The sequence below is a fragment of the Corvus brachyrhynchos genome, unplaced genomic scaffold (assembly GCF_000691975.1).
Source record: "Corvus brachyrhynchos isolate BGI_N302 unplaced genomic scaffold, ASM69197v1 scaffold100, whole genome shotgun sequence".
Classification (NCBI taxonomy): Eukaryota; Metazoa; Chordata; class Aves; order Passeriformes; family Corvidae; genus Corvus; species Corvus brachyrhynchos.
Genome location: NW_008236230.1, coordinates 137,484 through 155,840, shown reverse-complemented (window position 1 = coordinate 155,840; position 18,357 = coordinate 137,484). Strand labels below are relative to the sequence as shown.

General features: G+C 39.4%; 1 protein-coding gene across 1 annotated transcript in view; it reads right to left on the bottom strand.

Moving 5' to 3' along the window:
* The window catches only part of LOC103624240, a 185,494-nt gene that overhangs the window by 158,169 nt on the left and 8,968 nt on the right, over positions 1–18,357 (bottom strand). Inside the window, exons 4-5 of the mRNA XM_017746911.1 lie at positions 9,139–9,225; positions 5,889–5,972 (exon numbers count right to left, since the gene is read on the bottom strand). Coding sequence (XP_017602400.1) covers positions 5,889–5,972; positions 9,139–9,225 — 171 coding nt within the window. The remainder of the gene's footprint in view (positions 1–5,888; positions 5,973–9,138; positions 9,226–18,357) is intronic.

Genomic DNA, 18,357 nt, shown 5'->3' with positions numbered 1-18,357 from the left:
CCCACAACATTCCCCTGTTTTCACTGCAGTGACGTATGCACAACCAAAGAGCACATGCCTCACATAAATAAAAATAAATCCCACTCATAAAGTCAGCCCTAAAGAGAAACTTTGTCTTTTTTCAGTTTAATTGATCATGCTATGTTTAAAAAATTAGATCTTCTCCTTGATATCTGCTATAGTACTAATACTAGTTTGGGTCATAAATAATGACAACTATTTTTGCTCATGTCCCCATGTTAGGATCACTAAAAAACAACAGATATCAGATTGCCCACATCTGACTATCTTTCTTGCTTCATACTTCTGTGTGTAAGCTTTTATAGTTCTCTGTGCCTATCTCTTGAAGAAATTGCCATATCTAGTTATTTGCTTCTTTTTGTCCATCCTACGACATGAAAGCAGTTAAAAGAGCTTTTTTTCCTCAATCTCCTTTGAAGTCTTTCATTCTCTAATGAAGACCAGAAAAGGAAAGATAAAACTAAGGCTATTAACATTTCCAGTTTTGCTCACTACTCGTTGTTTAATGATTTTAATTGTTGAGCCTCCCGAGTACTTAAATCACCTCGGTGCCACCAACACACAGGAAGCAGGGTGGGTTTTCTATTTAATTACAACAGGATACAATTCAAAATCATGTTGGGGGAAATGTACAGTAGATATAAACAACTCAAACCATTACCTTAGGGTACACATCTCTTCATGTAGCACTTTACAAGCCTAATGAAAAGTGATTTGACCTACAACTATTAACTGCAGAAACAAAACAATATTTACATTTAAATTTACTGTAATATTAAGGGTTTGGCGAGGAGAGAGAAAACCCAGGAAGCACAGGAAAAAGAAACATTGCCAAAAGCAGAAGATGGAGCATCGCTTGTTCCCCTTGATGCTGTGTTGTACACAACGGGCCATATGCTCAGCTGGTATAAATCAGCTGCTTTACTGCTTTCCCAGGAGCCCTGCGAGTTTACATCCTGGGATGTCAGTAGATTCCTGTCTCAGGATAGAGCAATAGTCAAAAAAGGAATAAAACAATTTTGTTCAGAAAGATAAACCTGAAGCAATTCATCAAAACACACTTTTTCTTCTTTGTACTTCTTATTTTTGTGAGGAATCGTATCAAGTGAACTCACTTTTGGTGGAAGACACTGGACTCATTAGCACAAGTTTTGTCAAAAAAGAGCAAAAGAAGAGAGAGAACATTTTCAAAAGCCTTTTTGGGGAAAGCAGTTGAGAAAAATACAGAGATAAATTACAATTTAGATTTGAAAAATATTTCATTAAAATATACATATGCTCATTTAAGCACAGTTGTCCATTTGTCTGAGTCAGAAACACGGAGAGAACAGGGCTAGTTCAGCTGATCTATTCCTTCCACAGTGGCTTTGCAAAGAAACTTCTCAAACTTGTTCAGCATCAGGTTGGTCCTTGCTTGAACTGATTGACAGGTTGGAGGACCAAGCTGATGTCCCAGAGCAATACTTGACCAAAACAAAGCAACCAAACCCTTGCCGTACAAAAGTAGCCAGTGTTAAAAATTCTACTACTTTGTACAGAGAGGATGAAATGGCTGAAAATTCATTAATGGATTGATAAACTAAGTAAAAACTTGCTGCTTGAAATTGTTAGCATGGGCGTCGAAAGTTTTCATTGCCTTGGATGTACTTAACCCTGTGAGTCATGCTTTCCTTGTAGCTTAAATCACTTCAGCACAGGCTGTATTTGCAGATGCTGGGCTGTAAATAAAACAATCTCTCTGGTCTTATCTTGGCTGCTTGTGACTTCATTTACTCCTGTGTTTGTCCATCAGGTAGCAGCAGGTTATATGCTGAGATGATAATTTAAAGGGCACGTTCAGCAGCAGAATGGGTTTGGATGCATAAAACTGCAACAAAGTCCACGTGGAAAAATAATTTTGGCTACCTGGTTCTAGAAAACTGTGTACAAATTGTATCTAAAAAGTTCAGTGCCAAAGGTTCATGTGCCAATTTCAGACAACTAAAATTCTGCAAAACTTGGCACTTCAGTTTTTTGGTTCTTGCCAAAGAACAATACAATAGAAGTTATTTTTTATGGTGCTCACATATCATGATCTAAAATGTGCATGGATCACAATCTTACATTGGCAAAAATGCAAAGTAAAAAACATATATCTTTAAAAACAAACAACCAATGTTGCCTTTTAAGTTGCCCTTAATATAATTGTCCTTAATATATTTATATAATATGAAATAACACATACCACAAGAGCGACCAACAGGTTACTCAGCGACAAAATGCTTTAAATATACAATTATATAAATTCTGAGCCATGTTCTTTCCTTTCCTTTGGGGATCATCTATTAATTAGGACTGTATAACTACGTGATTTTTCACCTCAGTGGTCAAATGAAGAAACAAAGCAGTTCTGTAAGAGTGAAACCAAATGAATCCTAGTTTTCTATGGTTTTTCTGATGCTTAATAAGGGTCAAACTTCCATATTAGTTTTTCCCTCGGTGAAGACATTAATAATGATTGTCTGCTCTGCTCAACTGCCCGCTTCCATAAAACTGGTAGGGAAGTCATACCTGTGAGACTTGCTCCCTGTTAAAAAAAAAGGTTTGGAAGTGAACAAGGAGTTGAAACACTGGGAGGGAAAAACACAGGCAGAAATAAATACACCCTCATATATGCACGGAGAGGCTGAAACTGCACAAGCTTCACCACCCCAGGAAAATCTCTCTTTTCTGGATTTTCTTCACCCAAGCAAAGAAAAGAAATAAATTCAGCTAGAACGGTGTGCAGCTTCAGTCACAGGACTAGCTCTGATACCCATCATGACACTTTTAAGAAATAAAAGCACCAAGGCACAGCTTGAGACACACAACAGCAGTGGCCTGCAGTGTGTCCCCCATTTGCTGCCCTCATGCCTACACAAGGGGCTCTGATGTGCACATGGAGTGTGTGACACATATGCTGATGCATTTGCTTGCCCCAGAATTGAATCAGTGAGCAGTGAGCTCAGCAACCTTGGCAGCCTCAGCGTGAGTTCCCTATCCACAGAGCACACTCGGTATGCTACTATATTTCTAATAGAGTGACACGTTTTAGGGCACCTTGCTGAGTAAGAGAATAACCACCCTGGAGAGTGGAGATGGAGAAGGCTTCCCCTTCACTCCCTGGTTCCCTTGCTTAGCAGTGGCCAAGTAAACATAGTGCAAACTTTAGCCATGCAAAAAGCAGTGGTGACATCTAAGCCAGTTGCCCAAGACCCATCTAAAGTCAAAGGAAGGAGAACAGCTGCTTCCAAGGTGCAATTTGACAATAAATGCTATAAATATTGGTAGACAGGGACTACATAAGTACCACAGACAGACACCCCATGTCAATCTTTCACAAATAATGTTGACTTCACAGCCAAACATGTCTTTATTTTCATCTATGTTGTTGAGTGATAAAAGGAACAATCAACCTGCAGCACTGCTATAATCTTTCTCAGCAATGTGGAGTTCTACGTTAACATAGAACAATTCAGATCTTGCTAATAACTTGTTAAAGGTTTTTGCTTAAACTATCTGCATGAATTTAGTTGTGACAGTTGCACTTCTTTCCCCCTTGCATTTAAAATGAGATAAAATGGGTTTCAAGGATGTTACTGATATGACCAACGCCAGTTCAAGAGATTTTGCAATCCTAGGCAAATTAAAACATTTGCTTCTTGTAGAACAAAGTTACTTATAAACTAAATAGTCATAAAACAAGTTGCAGGTCCTGGAGCTCCAGCGCCCTAGGCAGCTGCCTGCTCTCTGTCACAGAGTAGGCCCATGTACTGCTGAAATACAACAGGAAGCCTCATACAGACACAAAAGACATCTGGAAAAGGAGAGAGTGGATAGGCAAAAAATACAAGGGCAGCTCTGAGCTGGGCCTTGTACAAACGTCACTTCTAAGATGAACCAGAGGAGAGCAACTGATGTGGGCCTCGTGTAAAGGCTTTATGGTAAAGATGTTGTGAATCAACCAGATTTTAAGTAATGCCTGTAAAAATAAGTGAAACCAAACTAAGGCTGTTGGCTTGAGGTGAAGAAATTTCTTCTCTTATACTTCATTGTTTTTACTGTAGATGGAACATCACTTTGTATTTTCTAACAAGGCCACAGAAAACACTTTCTTACTCATCTGTTAGTGTAAATCCTTGCATAGATAACCTGAAACAGTGTCACGTGACCTGTGCATCCGACAAATTGCCCACCTGTTTATCAGTGTAGTGGTTTGGTCCAAAATACTCATTACTGTTTATCTGCTGTGAGATAAGAATTAGGAGAAATGCAAAGCAGGCACCAAACTTGAAAGAATATAAAGAAGTTTATTAACAGACCTAAAAGAAGAAAAAAATTATACCACCTTCAGAACTCTCCTCCTCCCCCCACCTTCCTCCCTTCTCCCACTGACAATGTAAAAAGACAACCCTTAAGATGTTCAGTCTGTTTACCACTTCCATAATAACCTTGTTCTGTCCATTTAGAAAGAGAAGTCTCTTCTTGCTCATGCTATGAAAACATTATCACAACGAGACAGCCGCCCACTTCCAAATATTGTTCAGTCCATTTAGGAAGAGGAGTCTCTCTGCTCGCATGTGAGTCCTTTCCCCCGACTTGCAGCTTTTCCCGCAACTGCTTTCGAGGGTCCACTCTTGAAGTTTTTTGGGGTACAATTTTAAGGTTGAGCTGTTCAGAAACAAAAACAGAGGCCCTTCTCCTTCCCTAGGAGCAAAGGGTCTTCATTATCTTCATCGTTAGGACTATCTCTGGGAGCATCTCTAGGAACTGAGGTTTTCTCCTTTCCCATTTGGAGCAAAAGTCCTCATCTGGTTCATCTCTAGGGACTGAGGTTTTCTCCTTTCCCGTTTGGAGCAAAAGTCCTCATCTGGTTCATCTCTAGGGACTGAGGTTTTCTCCTTTCCCATTTGGAGCAAAAGTCCTCATCTGGTTCATCTCTAGGGACTGAGGTTTTCTCCTTTCCCGTTTGGAGCAAAAGTCCTCATCTGGTTCATCTCCCCCTGTCCAAACTTCTCATGAAATTACAGCTGCGTCAGCATCTGCCTATCTCAGCGCAGGTGCTTCTGCTCACGAGTTGAACACTCCACCCCCCATATCTTCATGAAATTACAACAGGATACTCTGATATATCATAGCTTCACAACAGAATTTCAGCTTTAAGCATCTCCTCTCTCTCTTCCCTCAGGTTTTCAGCTCTTCACAGCAATAAAAAGGGTTAATGGGGGGGGGGGGGGGGGGGGGGGGAGCCGAGCTGCTCTGGCTGCCCACAGCCCTGCCGGGGGGGTTCATCCCGGCCCGGCCCCTGCTCGGGCCCTGCAGCCACCTGTCCCAGTGCTGGAAACGAGAGAGAGCTTGGAGGGGGAGTTTGCCTATTCTTAAATGTGGATCACAGAGGTGGTCACAACTTTAAGTGGCTTAGAGAATTGTCCATATTCAAACTGGCCAGCTGATAGGTTCTATCAGTTCCCAGAGGAAACTGTAAGCACCCCTTAGCAAGGACATCCCTTCCGGGACTATGCTTGCTAACCTATGACAATCAGCTTAAATAAGGATTTCAATTTCTAGATTTGAGCACATAAGCAATGATATTTCCAATCTTCTTTCATAAATGTGGAATTCAACATGCAGTGAAACAATCTACAGAAAGCATGCCACTTAAGTTACACTTAAACCACATAAACATGATGCAAAACAAAAACATTTGGATAAAAAGACCTTACAGACTTGCATTAAAATCATCATCCCTTTGACTTCTGAGTTCAAGGAGATGGATTACCCACTCTCCTCCCCACATGCAGACTCAAAAGAGTTTTATTTTTCTTTATGCAATTGACTTTGTTATTTACCTTGGAAGTCCAGCATCTTGTTTTCTTCATCTAGAAGCTTCATCAGTTTAGCGTACAGGATTCTCTCATCAAATTTCACAGGATCTTAAAAAAACAACAGTGAAACGACTACAGTTTCTTCCAGCAGTATTTCAGGAAATACTGTTTTAAATGAAAAGTAAAGATATAAAAATACAAAAGTCAGGAATCCTTTGACACTTGAAGAGAGTTTTTACAGGGCTAGTTTCACAGCTCAGAATGAAATTACAGTTCAATACAAGACAATTTAAAATAAAAAATTTATACTTTTAAATTGTGGGCAATATTATATGTTGATCTGGACTGAAACTGGTTTATTAATTCTGCTAAAAGAGCAGCTGAAACAACTGTTGATGTTCAAATTACCAGATGAATTCTATTGGACTCGAGAATCAAAATATCTAATTTATTCTAACGTGATTTTGGATCTTCATTAGAAATTTTACCTTGCTGTCCATAATAATAACACATTATCTAGTATGAGTAGTAATTACAACACTCTATGTATTTTGAATTTGTGGCTGGTTAGTCATTCAAATTTTTAGTAATATCTGCAGATTTTAAAAAGCAGCAAAGGATATGCATGCTTACCTTTTTCCATAAGACCTAAAAAAAAATTTGCTTAAAGGTTCTATATTCAAAGGAGAAATGAGCAACTGGGACCATTTTCTCTCCAGATCTCTCATACCCTGACTTCTCCAAGTTGTCACTGGAGACAGGCAGATAGAAGACCAAAGAAATGCATATAAGGCAGGTGGATTAAGTACAGCTACATGCAAGCTTGGGTGTCTCTTTTTAAGTGCTCAATAGAATCTCAAAGAATAAACCTTTTTTACCATGAAATTTCAGAGCCAAGTTTTTCAGTTACACTGGGCATTCAAAGAAGGCAGTGGCTTCTGTAAACCTCTTCTGAAAGTACAGAATCTTTTATGTTTGTTTTAGCCTGCAACATTGAAATGTTCCCTTGGCAAGGGGGGCAAGCAAATCCATAGTGGGATGTTGTTTGCTCTCAGGTCATTATGAACTCATACAAATTTCTAGAACAAATCTAATTTATCAAATATAGAAAAGATAATTGCCAATATCTTCATTTTCACAGAATAACCCATTAAAGAATAGTTAGTGGCTGAAGATATGCTTTTCACCAGCTATTCTCTTTGGGCATTGAGCCTGGCTTTCTGAAGTTCTAAGAAGAGTGCAACTTCAAAGTGTGCCCTGATTTCTTCATGATTTTCTGGTTTTGACTCTTGCTTGTGACAAGCCACTCTGAAAAAAGGAGGTAAACCAGTATGGTTTCCAATCAGGGGATTACCATGCAGGACGAAGCTTTAGTTCTGACTGTCTTTTTTCATCCACTACATACAAATGTACTTCCACTAATTTAACACTTCTGCAAGGAAAAAGAAGCCAGACAGAAAGCCTGGTTTGTAAGTATTGACAAATCAGACTGGTTAAGGTAGGAAGGCACCTCTGGAGTCCAGCTAGCCCAGTTCTCCCTGCTCAAACAGAGCCAAGTAGCCCAGGACCGTGTCCAGGCACCTTTTGAATATCTCCAAGGTAGAAGATTTGCTCTTGGCAGAGGTGTTGGCAAATATAGTGTTATAACTGCTCTACAGAGGTCCACACAGACAGCCTGAGGCTGGTACTGTTACTAATTGACTTTTAATAAACAAATGTTATCTCAACCTTTGAGTCACATTTTTGCCGGGGAGAAAAAGGAGGACCACCAAAAGACAGCTCTTCATACATGGATCTCAGGCTTAGCATGATATGCAATTGACTAAAACCACCTCTCCACTCCAAACCCTGGAAGTCTATGGACTAAGAGCCTGTTCCAAATTCCAAAATAAATAACTATATAAAAGCCCCACCACACAATACAAAATCAGCATTTACGGTTACGTTTATTGCTCAGCCTCTTCAACGCAGTCAAGAGAACGTTTCCTCCCAATGAGAACTGTATTTCCCTATATCCCTTACGTCACCACTCTGCCCGTACACGATTTTAGGCATACATGCACAGATACATTAATCTAATCTGCTTTTCATTCTCTGATTATGAAGCAGATCATGACTCATAAAGATTTTTCATAAGATGAACCAAGGCAGGACCAACAGGAAAAAAAATCTTCCCTTTAAAACTCTGAGCCATAAGTCAACTTCCAAGGTATTACACTGGTCTCCCACACAGTGAATGGGGAAATTATTGTGATTAGATGTAATTCAACCCTGCTTTTTTTCCACCAGAACATAGAAATTCAAGTTAGTGATATGCAATAGAGCCTGCTTTTTTTAGTCACACAAGTTTTTGTCTCAACATGACTTTCAGAAGCGAACAACTTTGAGACCCTTTACAGTAGATAACTTTTTTTAGATCTGACTACAGCTGTGCATCTATAAAGTCTCTGCAGTACAAATAAGCACAGGCTTTAGAAAAGCAAAGGGCTAGCCAGGTAACACAGGAGAGCTGGCTCTTGCGTGCCATCAGCTTATTAGTGCTTAACAACAGGAGCCGGGCCAAAGCATTCAGCGCATAGCTAAGCACTTCATTACCATGATGATGTCCTTACTTAAGTCCATGCAAATTCAGGCAGGCCCGTTCCCACCCTTTTTTATCTAAAAGCCATGACAGCAGAGGAGAATTTCCTTGCTAGACAATACCTCCTGGTTAATCTCTCTCATACCTATGCATAACTTCTGTTCTTCCAGCTCTGCAGTCACACCCTTCCACTAGCTGCTATCGCCCACAGAGAGCAAAGCTAAATATCTCAGCTAAACTGGCAAAAAGAAAACCAAAAAAAACTCCTCGTGCACTTTTACACACTCTGGGGTTTCCTTCTGTTAGGCAAACACATATTCAACTCCATAACAAAATTGCTCTCCAAGGAGGACTTTGGGAGCAGGATTGTGAAAAAGCTACAGCTTAGCACTCAGTTCTGGAGTAACTTCATTAATTAAAAAGAACATGGTGTAGACAATGCTCTTGGAGCGTGCTTCATTTTGCTACAGTAGCAGAGTGAATACGGCACAGCCTCATTTTTACCCACCCATTAACTCACTGTCCTTGATCAAAGTCTATACTGCCTATCGTATTCAGAGCAGTTAAGGCTTAGAATTTAAATTGTAAACCTCAATATTTAAATAGAACTGCATATGTGATCTCTGACACCTCATTTTCATGAATGGAAAAGAATATTCTGACACCAAAATTACATACTTAATTCTGCCTCACCTTCTTCACTGACCTCCATCCCACACTGCCTTGGGTTTATTTCCTCATCCATCAACGGGTCAAAGTAATTTCTGCTGTATTCATTTCCTGTGGAAAGCACATGAAGTAAGGGTCAGCGATTATTAGAAGCACATGAACTAAAATGTTAATTTTGAAATCGACACCAGCAAGCAAAGGGGCATTTTTTGCTACTTTACAAGCTTAATTTTTTTAACAAGTCCTCTAAGCCTACTGGTACTGCAATTATCATCTTGTGAAAGGTCAGAAAAGGTAATTCTGAAAACAAGTGGACTTTATGTTACTTTTTCTCAGGAACTAATGAGAAAAAACTCTCAAATTCAGATGGTGGAAAGGTAAGAAAATTTTTTAAAAATACAGCATCCCCAATATAAGCCAAATTATTCTTGAAACACACCATACAAGTGAATTTTCCATACTGCAAAGGAATTTGTGTTTCACAGCTGACCTCTCCAATTTCAACAGTTTTAAATTTCACCACTGAGGTTTCAACGTCTGGTGCATCTTTAATACTGTATCGAACCAGAGAAGTGTTTAATTACAGAGGAGATACTAGGATACTGCCTCATTAATCTGAACAGCAATTATGTTCAGTTGGACTAGGTAACTAATCCAAGATTTTGATGGGATAGACCCACTCATTTTAGTACTTGGCTATTTTAGCAGCTACTTTTATCTGCTCTTTAGAAAATAAACAAATTTACTAAAAAAATTGTTTGTTAGAATTATCATGACATAATACAGTATCTAGCTGCCTAGAAGAACTCATGGTAAAAGCCAGAAGAATTTCCTGTACAAAAGGAGGGAGGGCAGACTTTCCTCAAAATATGCCTTTTCTTCAGCAAAAGTGCTGCACTCTATTAAAACCATCCACATGTTCATTTGGATTTCAAACACAGTAAATTATTATTAAACAGGGGAAAAAAAGTAAAATAATTAAGTCCAAAACAAATTTTTTAATTGCTTGAATAGACATGGATATATATCCTGGGAAATACATAAAAGCTGAATGTATGAGGGGGTTAATTCATCCAAGATACACTACTGTTGTCTACAGTGTATTTGTTTTAGGATCAAAAATAATCCAAGCAGCAGCTCCTTTTCAGAGACTAAATGAAACTTTGATATGAAACTAGGTTTAATTTATATTTCTGGACTGGCACATTTTGACTGTCAGTCTCTGTTCCTTCAATGTAGTAAGTACAAGAACTGAAAATTTGCTTTACCTTGAGGTCTCAATAAAGAAAAAATAAATGAGTTTCATTTTTGTTACTTTATCTGTCAACAACTACTAGGCTGGTATGAATCTTGGCAGTATGTAATCAAAGTCTTATGTACTGCAATAACGGAGCTATTCTACCTTATTCACTGTAATTGTTTTTCTCTAGCACAAAGCACCATGATGTTATATGAACACCCCTTCACATGCTGGTAAAATAATTCACCTACGTACTAAAAAAAGAAAATGATGATGCATTTCTTTATTCAATTATTTCATAGATGTAAATGTAAATTGCTGGAGCGTATGTTGCGCCCATGCAAACAATATTCAGCTCTTGCATAGGCTTTTTGCACAATCTTATTATCACAACAGCTTTTATTGAATTTTAATGTCCCATGTGAGTCTGGTGTGAAACTTTGTGGAGTAGACTTTTGGGCAACTCTTCTGGACAGAATAATTGGCATTTAGGAGGAAGTGTCATGTTTTATTTGAGTCTGCAAGGCATGGAAACCATTATTCAAAAAAAGAGATACATTGACAAATAAGATTAGACCAGAGCTTGCTCTCTGGTCCTCTTTAAAAAAAAGAACAACCTCAACACTTTGAGGAGTATGAGATATTTTGTCCAGGGCTTTGGCTCTGTCAGAACCACACACAGCTGGCAACAGACAGTTATGCAGAAGGAAAAAGAACCACCAGGCTTGATTTCCTCAGAGCAACATACACTCTTTAAAACTTACATAAGCAGAACAAGTGGTGAACACCAGAATCACCTCCTCATGGTGATTTTATAGATAACAAGCTATTTTAAACTGCAGGACTCCACAGAAGACTTTTATTGAGGTGTTCAGAAGAGCTGAATCACACGAACCTTAGGTCACGGCTCTGGGCGGGGGATGTTGCTGTTTGTGGGGTTCTTGGTCTTTTTCCCCCTCAGCTCAACACACGCACCTTGACAAGCGGTGTGACCAGGAGGTCTGGGCTCTGGGCAGGTCCTAAAATTTCTCAGGGGAAGTGGGAGTTGCTTTAGTTTTAAAATACAAAATCATCAATTTTAGTCAACGTAACACACTGCCCGAGGCATTTTGCTAATAACATTTTGTGAGCATGTGAACAGATTACCAATCATTTCACATTTGCTTTCAGAAATATTTGAAAGCATATAACATGTAAATTAACAGTCCACTAAGGAATTCACATCAGTCTGCTTTGTGGTATAAACACAGTAAATGTTAATACAGAGCTTGCTTGTAGGTATTTTGAACAGCACCATATAGCTTGATGCTTTCAACAGAGCAAGTAACTTTGACTACCTGCTCCCAAAAAAAGACCTGGCCAACTTTAGAAACTTGGGTCTTTGCTTTGATCCAGAGGTTGCCTCAAACCCATTAACTCAATTTGAAGTCCTGCTCTCCCCTCAAAATTGTGTTATTTCATGTGGAAAACATGATGGATAATTCAGGAAATCAGAATTGAAATGCAAAATCACAGATTATCTATACATTAAAATAAAAATGGAAAGAAGGGTGTTGGCACAAGAGTGACCAGATGGGAATTTCTACGGTTTAATTAAAGCAAGAGGAGTTGCTAATAAAATTAGCATAATCCTTGGATGCAGCCCATGGGACTGTACACGAATTACTAGGACTGGATGAAACTTAAAAGACGGCTTTTAAGATAAGATGTCTGTAGTCAATTATGTAGTCTATGTCCTGAGAATACCACACAGGAAAGGCATGACTAAGCTGAATTTCTACGTTGTCCTCTACTCCACAAAGAGATCAGGTAGTCCTTGTCAATTACACATGAAAGGTATAGCATGGAATTTGGATAACAGGCAATTATTCCATTTATGTTGTATTACCGATCTAGGTTTTTAGTTTAATGAAAGAATAGAAAAAACTCTGTTGAATTTGTTAAGTAACTCCCAACCAATGTAAAAATTAAGGAATTATCAACAGCCAGATGACTGACCACTAAAAGCTTGGATAAACAATTGTTGGTGTTTATTTTCAGAGTGATGCTGGGTCTTCAGGATAAAAGGAAAAAAAATTGGCATGAACCATCTTTCTTTAGAAGACAATATGCAGATTATGGTGTGCACAAACTTGCCCTGATAAGAAACAAGTGCCTTTTCAGACAGCACCATGGTCAATATGTGTCTACCAATGACTTGGGAGAACGTTATTGGACCTTACTAAGGCAGCCCACAGAAGCCTTTTGTACCAGATAGAATAAGACAGAGACATTTTGGAAAGATGAAATCCCAGCCTGAGACTGCATTTTGACCCAAAGTGCTTTTGAAACATAGTGATGCAGCTGGGAATGGAAAAGAGTAGTCCTCCTTTCCCACACCTGACTTAAAGCATTGATTTCAGCGGCAATTCCTATTAGGGAACATCACAGCAAATACTCACTGTCTCCATTCAACAGAACTGGACTTATTTCCCTGGGGATACTTTTCATTTTACTTAGCAGATACAGCCCTTTGGGCAGCCCAGACTGAAGGCTCTGTGATAACATATTTCCCCATTCCTTTATGAGAGCCAAAGCAGTGTCCTGGGGTCACACTTGAATATCCTCAAAGAAAAGTGACCACCTCAACTCGGCCAGGAAGAACCAAGACTTGGGATTAGTAGGAAGGGAAGACAAGGGTCCCAATTCCTGCATCTCCAACTACTTCACTTAACCTTCCTTAAGTTATGATGGGTTATGTAACTAGCCCTTCCACCCACCTGTTTTCATGATTCAGCACCTACACTGATAAAGTTTGATATCTACAAGTTGCTTATTTGAGCCTTTGATTTTACACTGTACTTTGAAAAAAATCTATAAAGAGCCCTAAAAAAAATCATTCAAAAGAATTAAAGAATGAGAGGAAAAAGAAGCCTTTTACCTTAAAACAAATCTCACAGAATGCAGAAATAAAGAAAAATCATCAATGAAAACTGCATAAATAGTAAGAGTTCCTGCACAGTGAAAAACTGAATGGGTTTCGAGTGAATTTATAAGTTCTTATTTCATATACGCAATGATTTAAAAGTGGAAAATTATATAGGAAAATTTGAAACTTTCACAAGAAAAAATTTGAGGTTTTATTCCAAAATTTAGTGTTGCTAGAGTTACTCATATCCAAACGTTACGAAGATGTTAAAAATAAAACTACAGTCTTATAGAACATAGTGAATTAATATGTAATCCAGAAAACAATGTTAAGTTTCCATTCTGATTTTTTCAAGGCAAAGAAACCAGAAGCTACACTTTTAGTTTCGGTTCTTAATTATCATTACTGACCCAAGTTATTGGTCACTTTTACCCCAGCTCATGCCCATTTGAGACATACGTATCTAACATTATTTTCGATATTATATGTATAGATAAGTATTTTCTTTGCAGATCTAAAATAAGATTCCCGGGGATTGCAACTTTATTTCAGATTATCAAATATATGGAAAAGTGGTAGAGATGTTTACACAGAGCTTTTCATGAATATTCATGAAATTTTCAGGAATACTAAGCAGTATTCAATGAAAAATTACATGTTAATGGCACCCTGATCGTGAAGAGCATTAAGCCAGTGACAGGACAGTAGACTTTATCCTGAAAACACAGCTTGTTAAACACTACCGACACCAGGTGACTTCCCAATTTTTAAAAAAATGTTTTAAAGGTATCATATGTCGTTCTCCTTATCCTCAGCAGACACCATAGGTAATGAGGAAATCAGATAACTGCGTCTTATGTTTATACTGCAAGCCTTGAATAAACTCACTTGTCAGCTTTGACAGGACACTGACAAAGGGGCTGCTCCTGAGCCTGAGCAGGGCAGATTGTTCTGTGCCCGCCCCAACCCCTAAAAAACACCGCATCGCACCCATGGCACTCACAATTTCTTGCGCCCTGCTCCACTCCTGCAAGACTTACCACCTTCTCTGCTGTTTAAGCAAAGGTACAGCATGGGAATTAGTTATTTTTCCCTTTTTTTTGTCTTTCCTGCAGGCAACAGAGGGCACTGTGCCAAGGGATGCCAGTGTGAGACCTGCTACTTTTCCTGGGGAAACACTGTTGGTCGAGGGCACGAGAAAAAGATTTACTGATGATGATGGAGTTCATTTAGGAACACTATTAGATAGTGTGACACATGTCAATGGGGAAAATGGATACTGAGCTCTCCCAGGCTGAGAGGCTTGGCTGGTCCCACCTTATGCCAGAGAGGGAACTTGCCAAATTTTGAGGATCTGACAGCACTATTACGAGGCAAACATTTTCCAACTGTAATAAATTAGCCTTAAATATATATTCAGTCACTCTCTGAAAAAGTATTTTCCCAATTATAAAATGCATTCATTCTTCACAATTCTTCTCCCCCTACCTTTCACAAATTCAGTTTTAACACATTACTTAGATGAGTGGTGCGGTATCCCTGTTGTTAGAATTGCATGCAATGGATCACGTTTTGCACACTACATTACACCTTGTGCCGTTCTGCTGATTTCAATTGGATTACACATTGTGTAATTCAACGCAAAATTACTTCCAATGACAACCCTTTTATTCCTATGCATACATGGTGATCCATCATGCCCTGCATACCGAGTTTGGCATTTCCATTTCAAAGTCCCTGTTGGAATCAGAAAGCATGGAACAACATACATAGAACTTGAATTATTAGATACAAACTTTGCCATTGTTTAAGGAAAAAAAGAGTATGGTTTTGATTCATATTTCTGGTCCCATCCTTTATGCAAATCACTTGGTCCAACACAAATCAGCAGTGTTGCAAGCTCCCATTTCCTTCACATGGAGCACAAACATGAATTTACAGCAGATGCCTATTTCTTCACCTGTGTTTGCTGTCTCTCCAGTGGGTTCCTACCACTTCTTTGGAACAAAATTAGACCCTGTTCAAAAAGTGTTAGTCTCCAGTTCTCTATAAACAGACTGAACGCAATAGAGTTGCTGATACTTTTAACAATCTGATATCCCACATGGCTCCTTCACAAAGCTCTTTTTTGTCAGTATATTCCTACTTCAAGGTCCTTGCCTGGTTACATTCTTGAGCAAGGAAGGGCTTATATTGTCCTGACCCAGTTGAACAACCTTTGGCAGTAACTGTTCCTTAGCAAAGGCTTCTCTCTACTTTAGCTTCTCTCTACTTTAGCTTCTCTCTACTTTAGCTTGATAAGGAGCAGAGATGCTCTATTTTACAGCGGGATTTTCCCTGCAGGACACATGCAGCACTGTGTTAGGTACACCCAGCCTAGCTCTGCAGCTTGGAGGTGATGCAGCAGAGATCCACGTAGACACTAATTTGCTCCCAGAAGCAGTATAGCCATGCTAATGCCAGTCGGTATCTGGGATAATTAGAAGAGTAGTTCCTGGTCTTCAACTGAAAAAGCTTTCTTTCCCTCCTTTTTTTCTTTCCTTTTCTTTCCCCCCTCAGATGTTGTTAATCTCTGTGGGCAAATTTATTGGAGCATGATATGAGATGTTAACAGTGCCCGTTGCAGATAAAATGGTAGAATTAATTAGAGCTTTTGATTTTAGGAGATAATCTAGTTTTGAAAAAATTTGTGTATTGGGGATAATGGGGAAAAAATGAATGCTTCTTGTCATCTGGAGACAATTTTAACTTGAATCATCAATATTTAGGGTCAGACTGCCTCAAGCCTTTTACAAGTGCACAGCATACAGGAGAACACGATTAGCCTTTTTTTTCTCTTCCTTGCAAAAGCTGCAGACTATCAGAGTCTCCAAAGATGCCTATGCAGTCACCAGCTACAAGGTGGGCCATGCAGTGGGAGCATGCTCAAAACACCCCATCCCTGGATTCTGCGGCTTGCATGTGCAGTTGACACTGCAGAAAGACCACATTCTAATTTGATCTGACATATATTCTCTCTGTATGGTTGGGCTGGATATTTTACTTATCTTGTGACAATGTGAACAGTGCCATCCCACAGGGCTCTTCTCAGCACTAGCTACAGCAAATCTGTGTATCTCTGCAATGAACACTAAAAACCACAAACTAGTATAAGGCACTTGGACTTTTTCTGATAGCAGCTGAGGACAAAATGTATTGAATGCTAAAATAGAATAACATTTGCTTTACTGGCCTACAATAAAATGCTAAGTACAGTAGTCCTGTATTCAGGGATTGCTTGTAACATACATCATCCATCTGAATTTGAGCCATTGCCCTTGTCTTCTGCTGTCAGACAAAGATGGAATAATTCCTGGGGGTTTGGTGCCCCTGTCATGACAGTTTGCTGGAAGCTCTTTGCTGAGCAGAGACTTTACCAAGCCAGCCTGAACTTTAGGACACTCTACAATGTATTTTTGGGTTTAAACCCCTCTGGAGAAAAGAGAAAAACTGATATTGGCTCACCTTGAGATTGGGTGTCTGACAACTGAGGAACTGGTGGACACAGGTTCTTGCAGATTTGTGTGATGTAACCCCAAATGTTTTTCCCAGGGAAATTTGTCTATCAGGCCTTCCATTGTGATGGCCATCATGAAAACCTCTGTAAATTCAATGTTTGATGAGATGAAGAACGGCAAAAGGGTTGGTTGGATTTAGCCACAAGGAAACTGAGTATTTTAAGAAATAAGGAAATTGCAGTTTGACTAGTACAAGGCTGCTGCTAGATTAACTTATTTTCACAAGCGATATGTGAAAGAAATGAAGGTGATGGAAGCAATCAGAAAAAAGCCAGCATAGAATCCAGAAGAGAAAATATGATGGAAACCAATTAGCTGGCTGAAAAATCAGGAGATTAATCTGAGTAAATAGTCAGGCAGTTCCCCTGGGTCACTATAACACTTAACAACAGTATTAGGACTTCACTGATGATGGAGAGCAAAGAGCAGAAAGAGTTACTCAGTGGCCTAGTCCTGAACAACAAAATTTCAGGAACAGGTTTTAAGCCTGTCTTGAACACGCAGCTGACTATTCACACCACTTCCCAGTATATTTAGTATGGAGATGTGCAAGAAGACATCTCAAAAGTAGGTGGAGGTTTTTCTAGAGAACACTTCCCTCTGGCAATTGCTGACAGAGGAACAGCCTGTGACACTGTTGCCAGGTGGAGGAAATGATAGTAACCCCTGTGGCTATTATTTGCTGCCATTAACAACATGGGCGATAGGTGGAAAGATAGTGGAAAGGCATTGCCTTCTCTCTGCCTTGCCTCCAAGTGCTTAGCCTGAAAACCCAGCCTGATGTTTATATAGTGTTCTCAACCTGTAATCTGCTAAATCCTGTGATTAAATAATTTTGCTCAAGGTTATAACTGGTTTTAAGCTGTGCAGTTTAACACCAAGCATTAGAATTGACAAATGCCATTCCCCATTGAGTAAGCAACTGAACCTAAGCCTGGGGGCTGAGAGCTGGAAGAGCAGCCAACAGTTGTGAAGGGAAGTAACCCCAACAGAGAGAGTATTTTATTAGCATCCAGGGAAGAAGAGGAGAAAAAGGAAAGGGAGCAGTGTAGAGCCTAAAACATTTATTTTACATGGGCTATGCTGCTGTGCTTGGTGTGTGGGCACACCCTCCTAGAGAAATAGCTTCCAGCATGGGGTGCAACTCTTGTATCCCAGGTGGAAAAAAAGGGAAAATTCTGTGCTGATATGCCTTGTGAACTGCGTACTGGTTCCTGAGAGCTGAGGAGCAGGAGAGGATGCTGTGGAAATGTTTCCCCTGTGGTAGAAGATATCAATAGTGTTCAACACCACGTCTGGTTTTGCTGTGAGCTGAAATGGCACTGGCTATGCAAAGCCTCTATGAACTTGGAACAAAGGAAGGTAGGCTCGAAGAACTGAATCTTTGGGTTCTGGAGGACCCAGCCCTCAACAGATTGATGCATGAAGGATGTACTACCTGTAGACAGAGTCTTCACTGAGGACTGTGAAATATAACTATTTATACATTACTACATTAATGTGATACTGTATTTACCTGTGCAGCTGGCTTTTCTCTT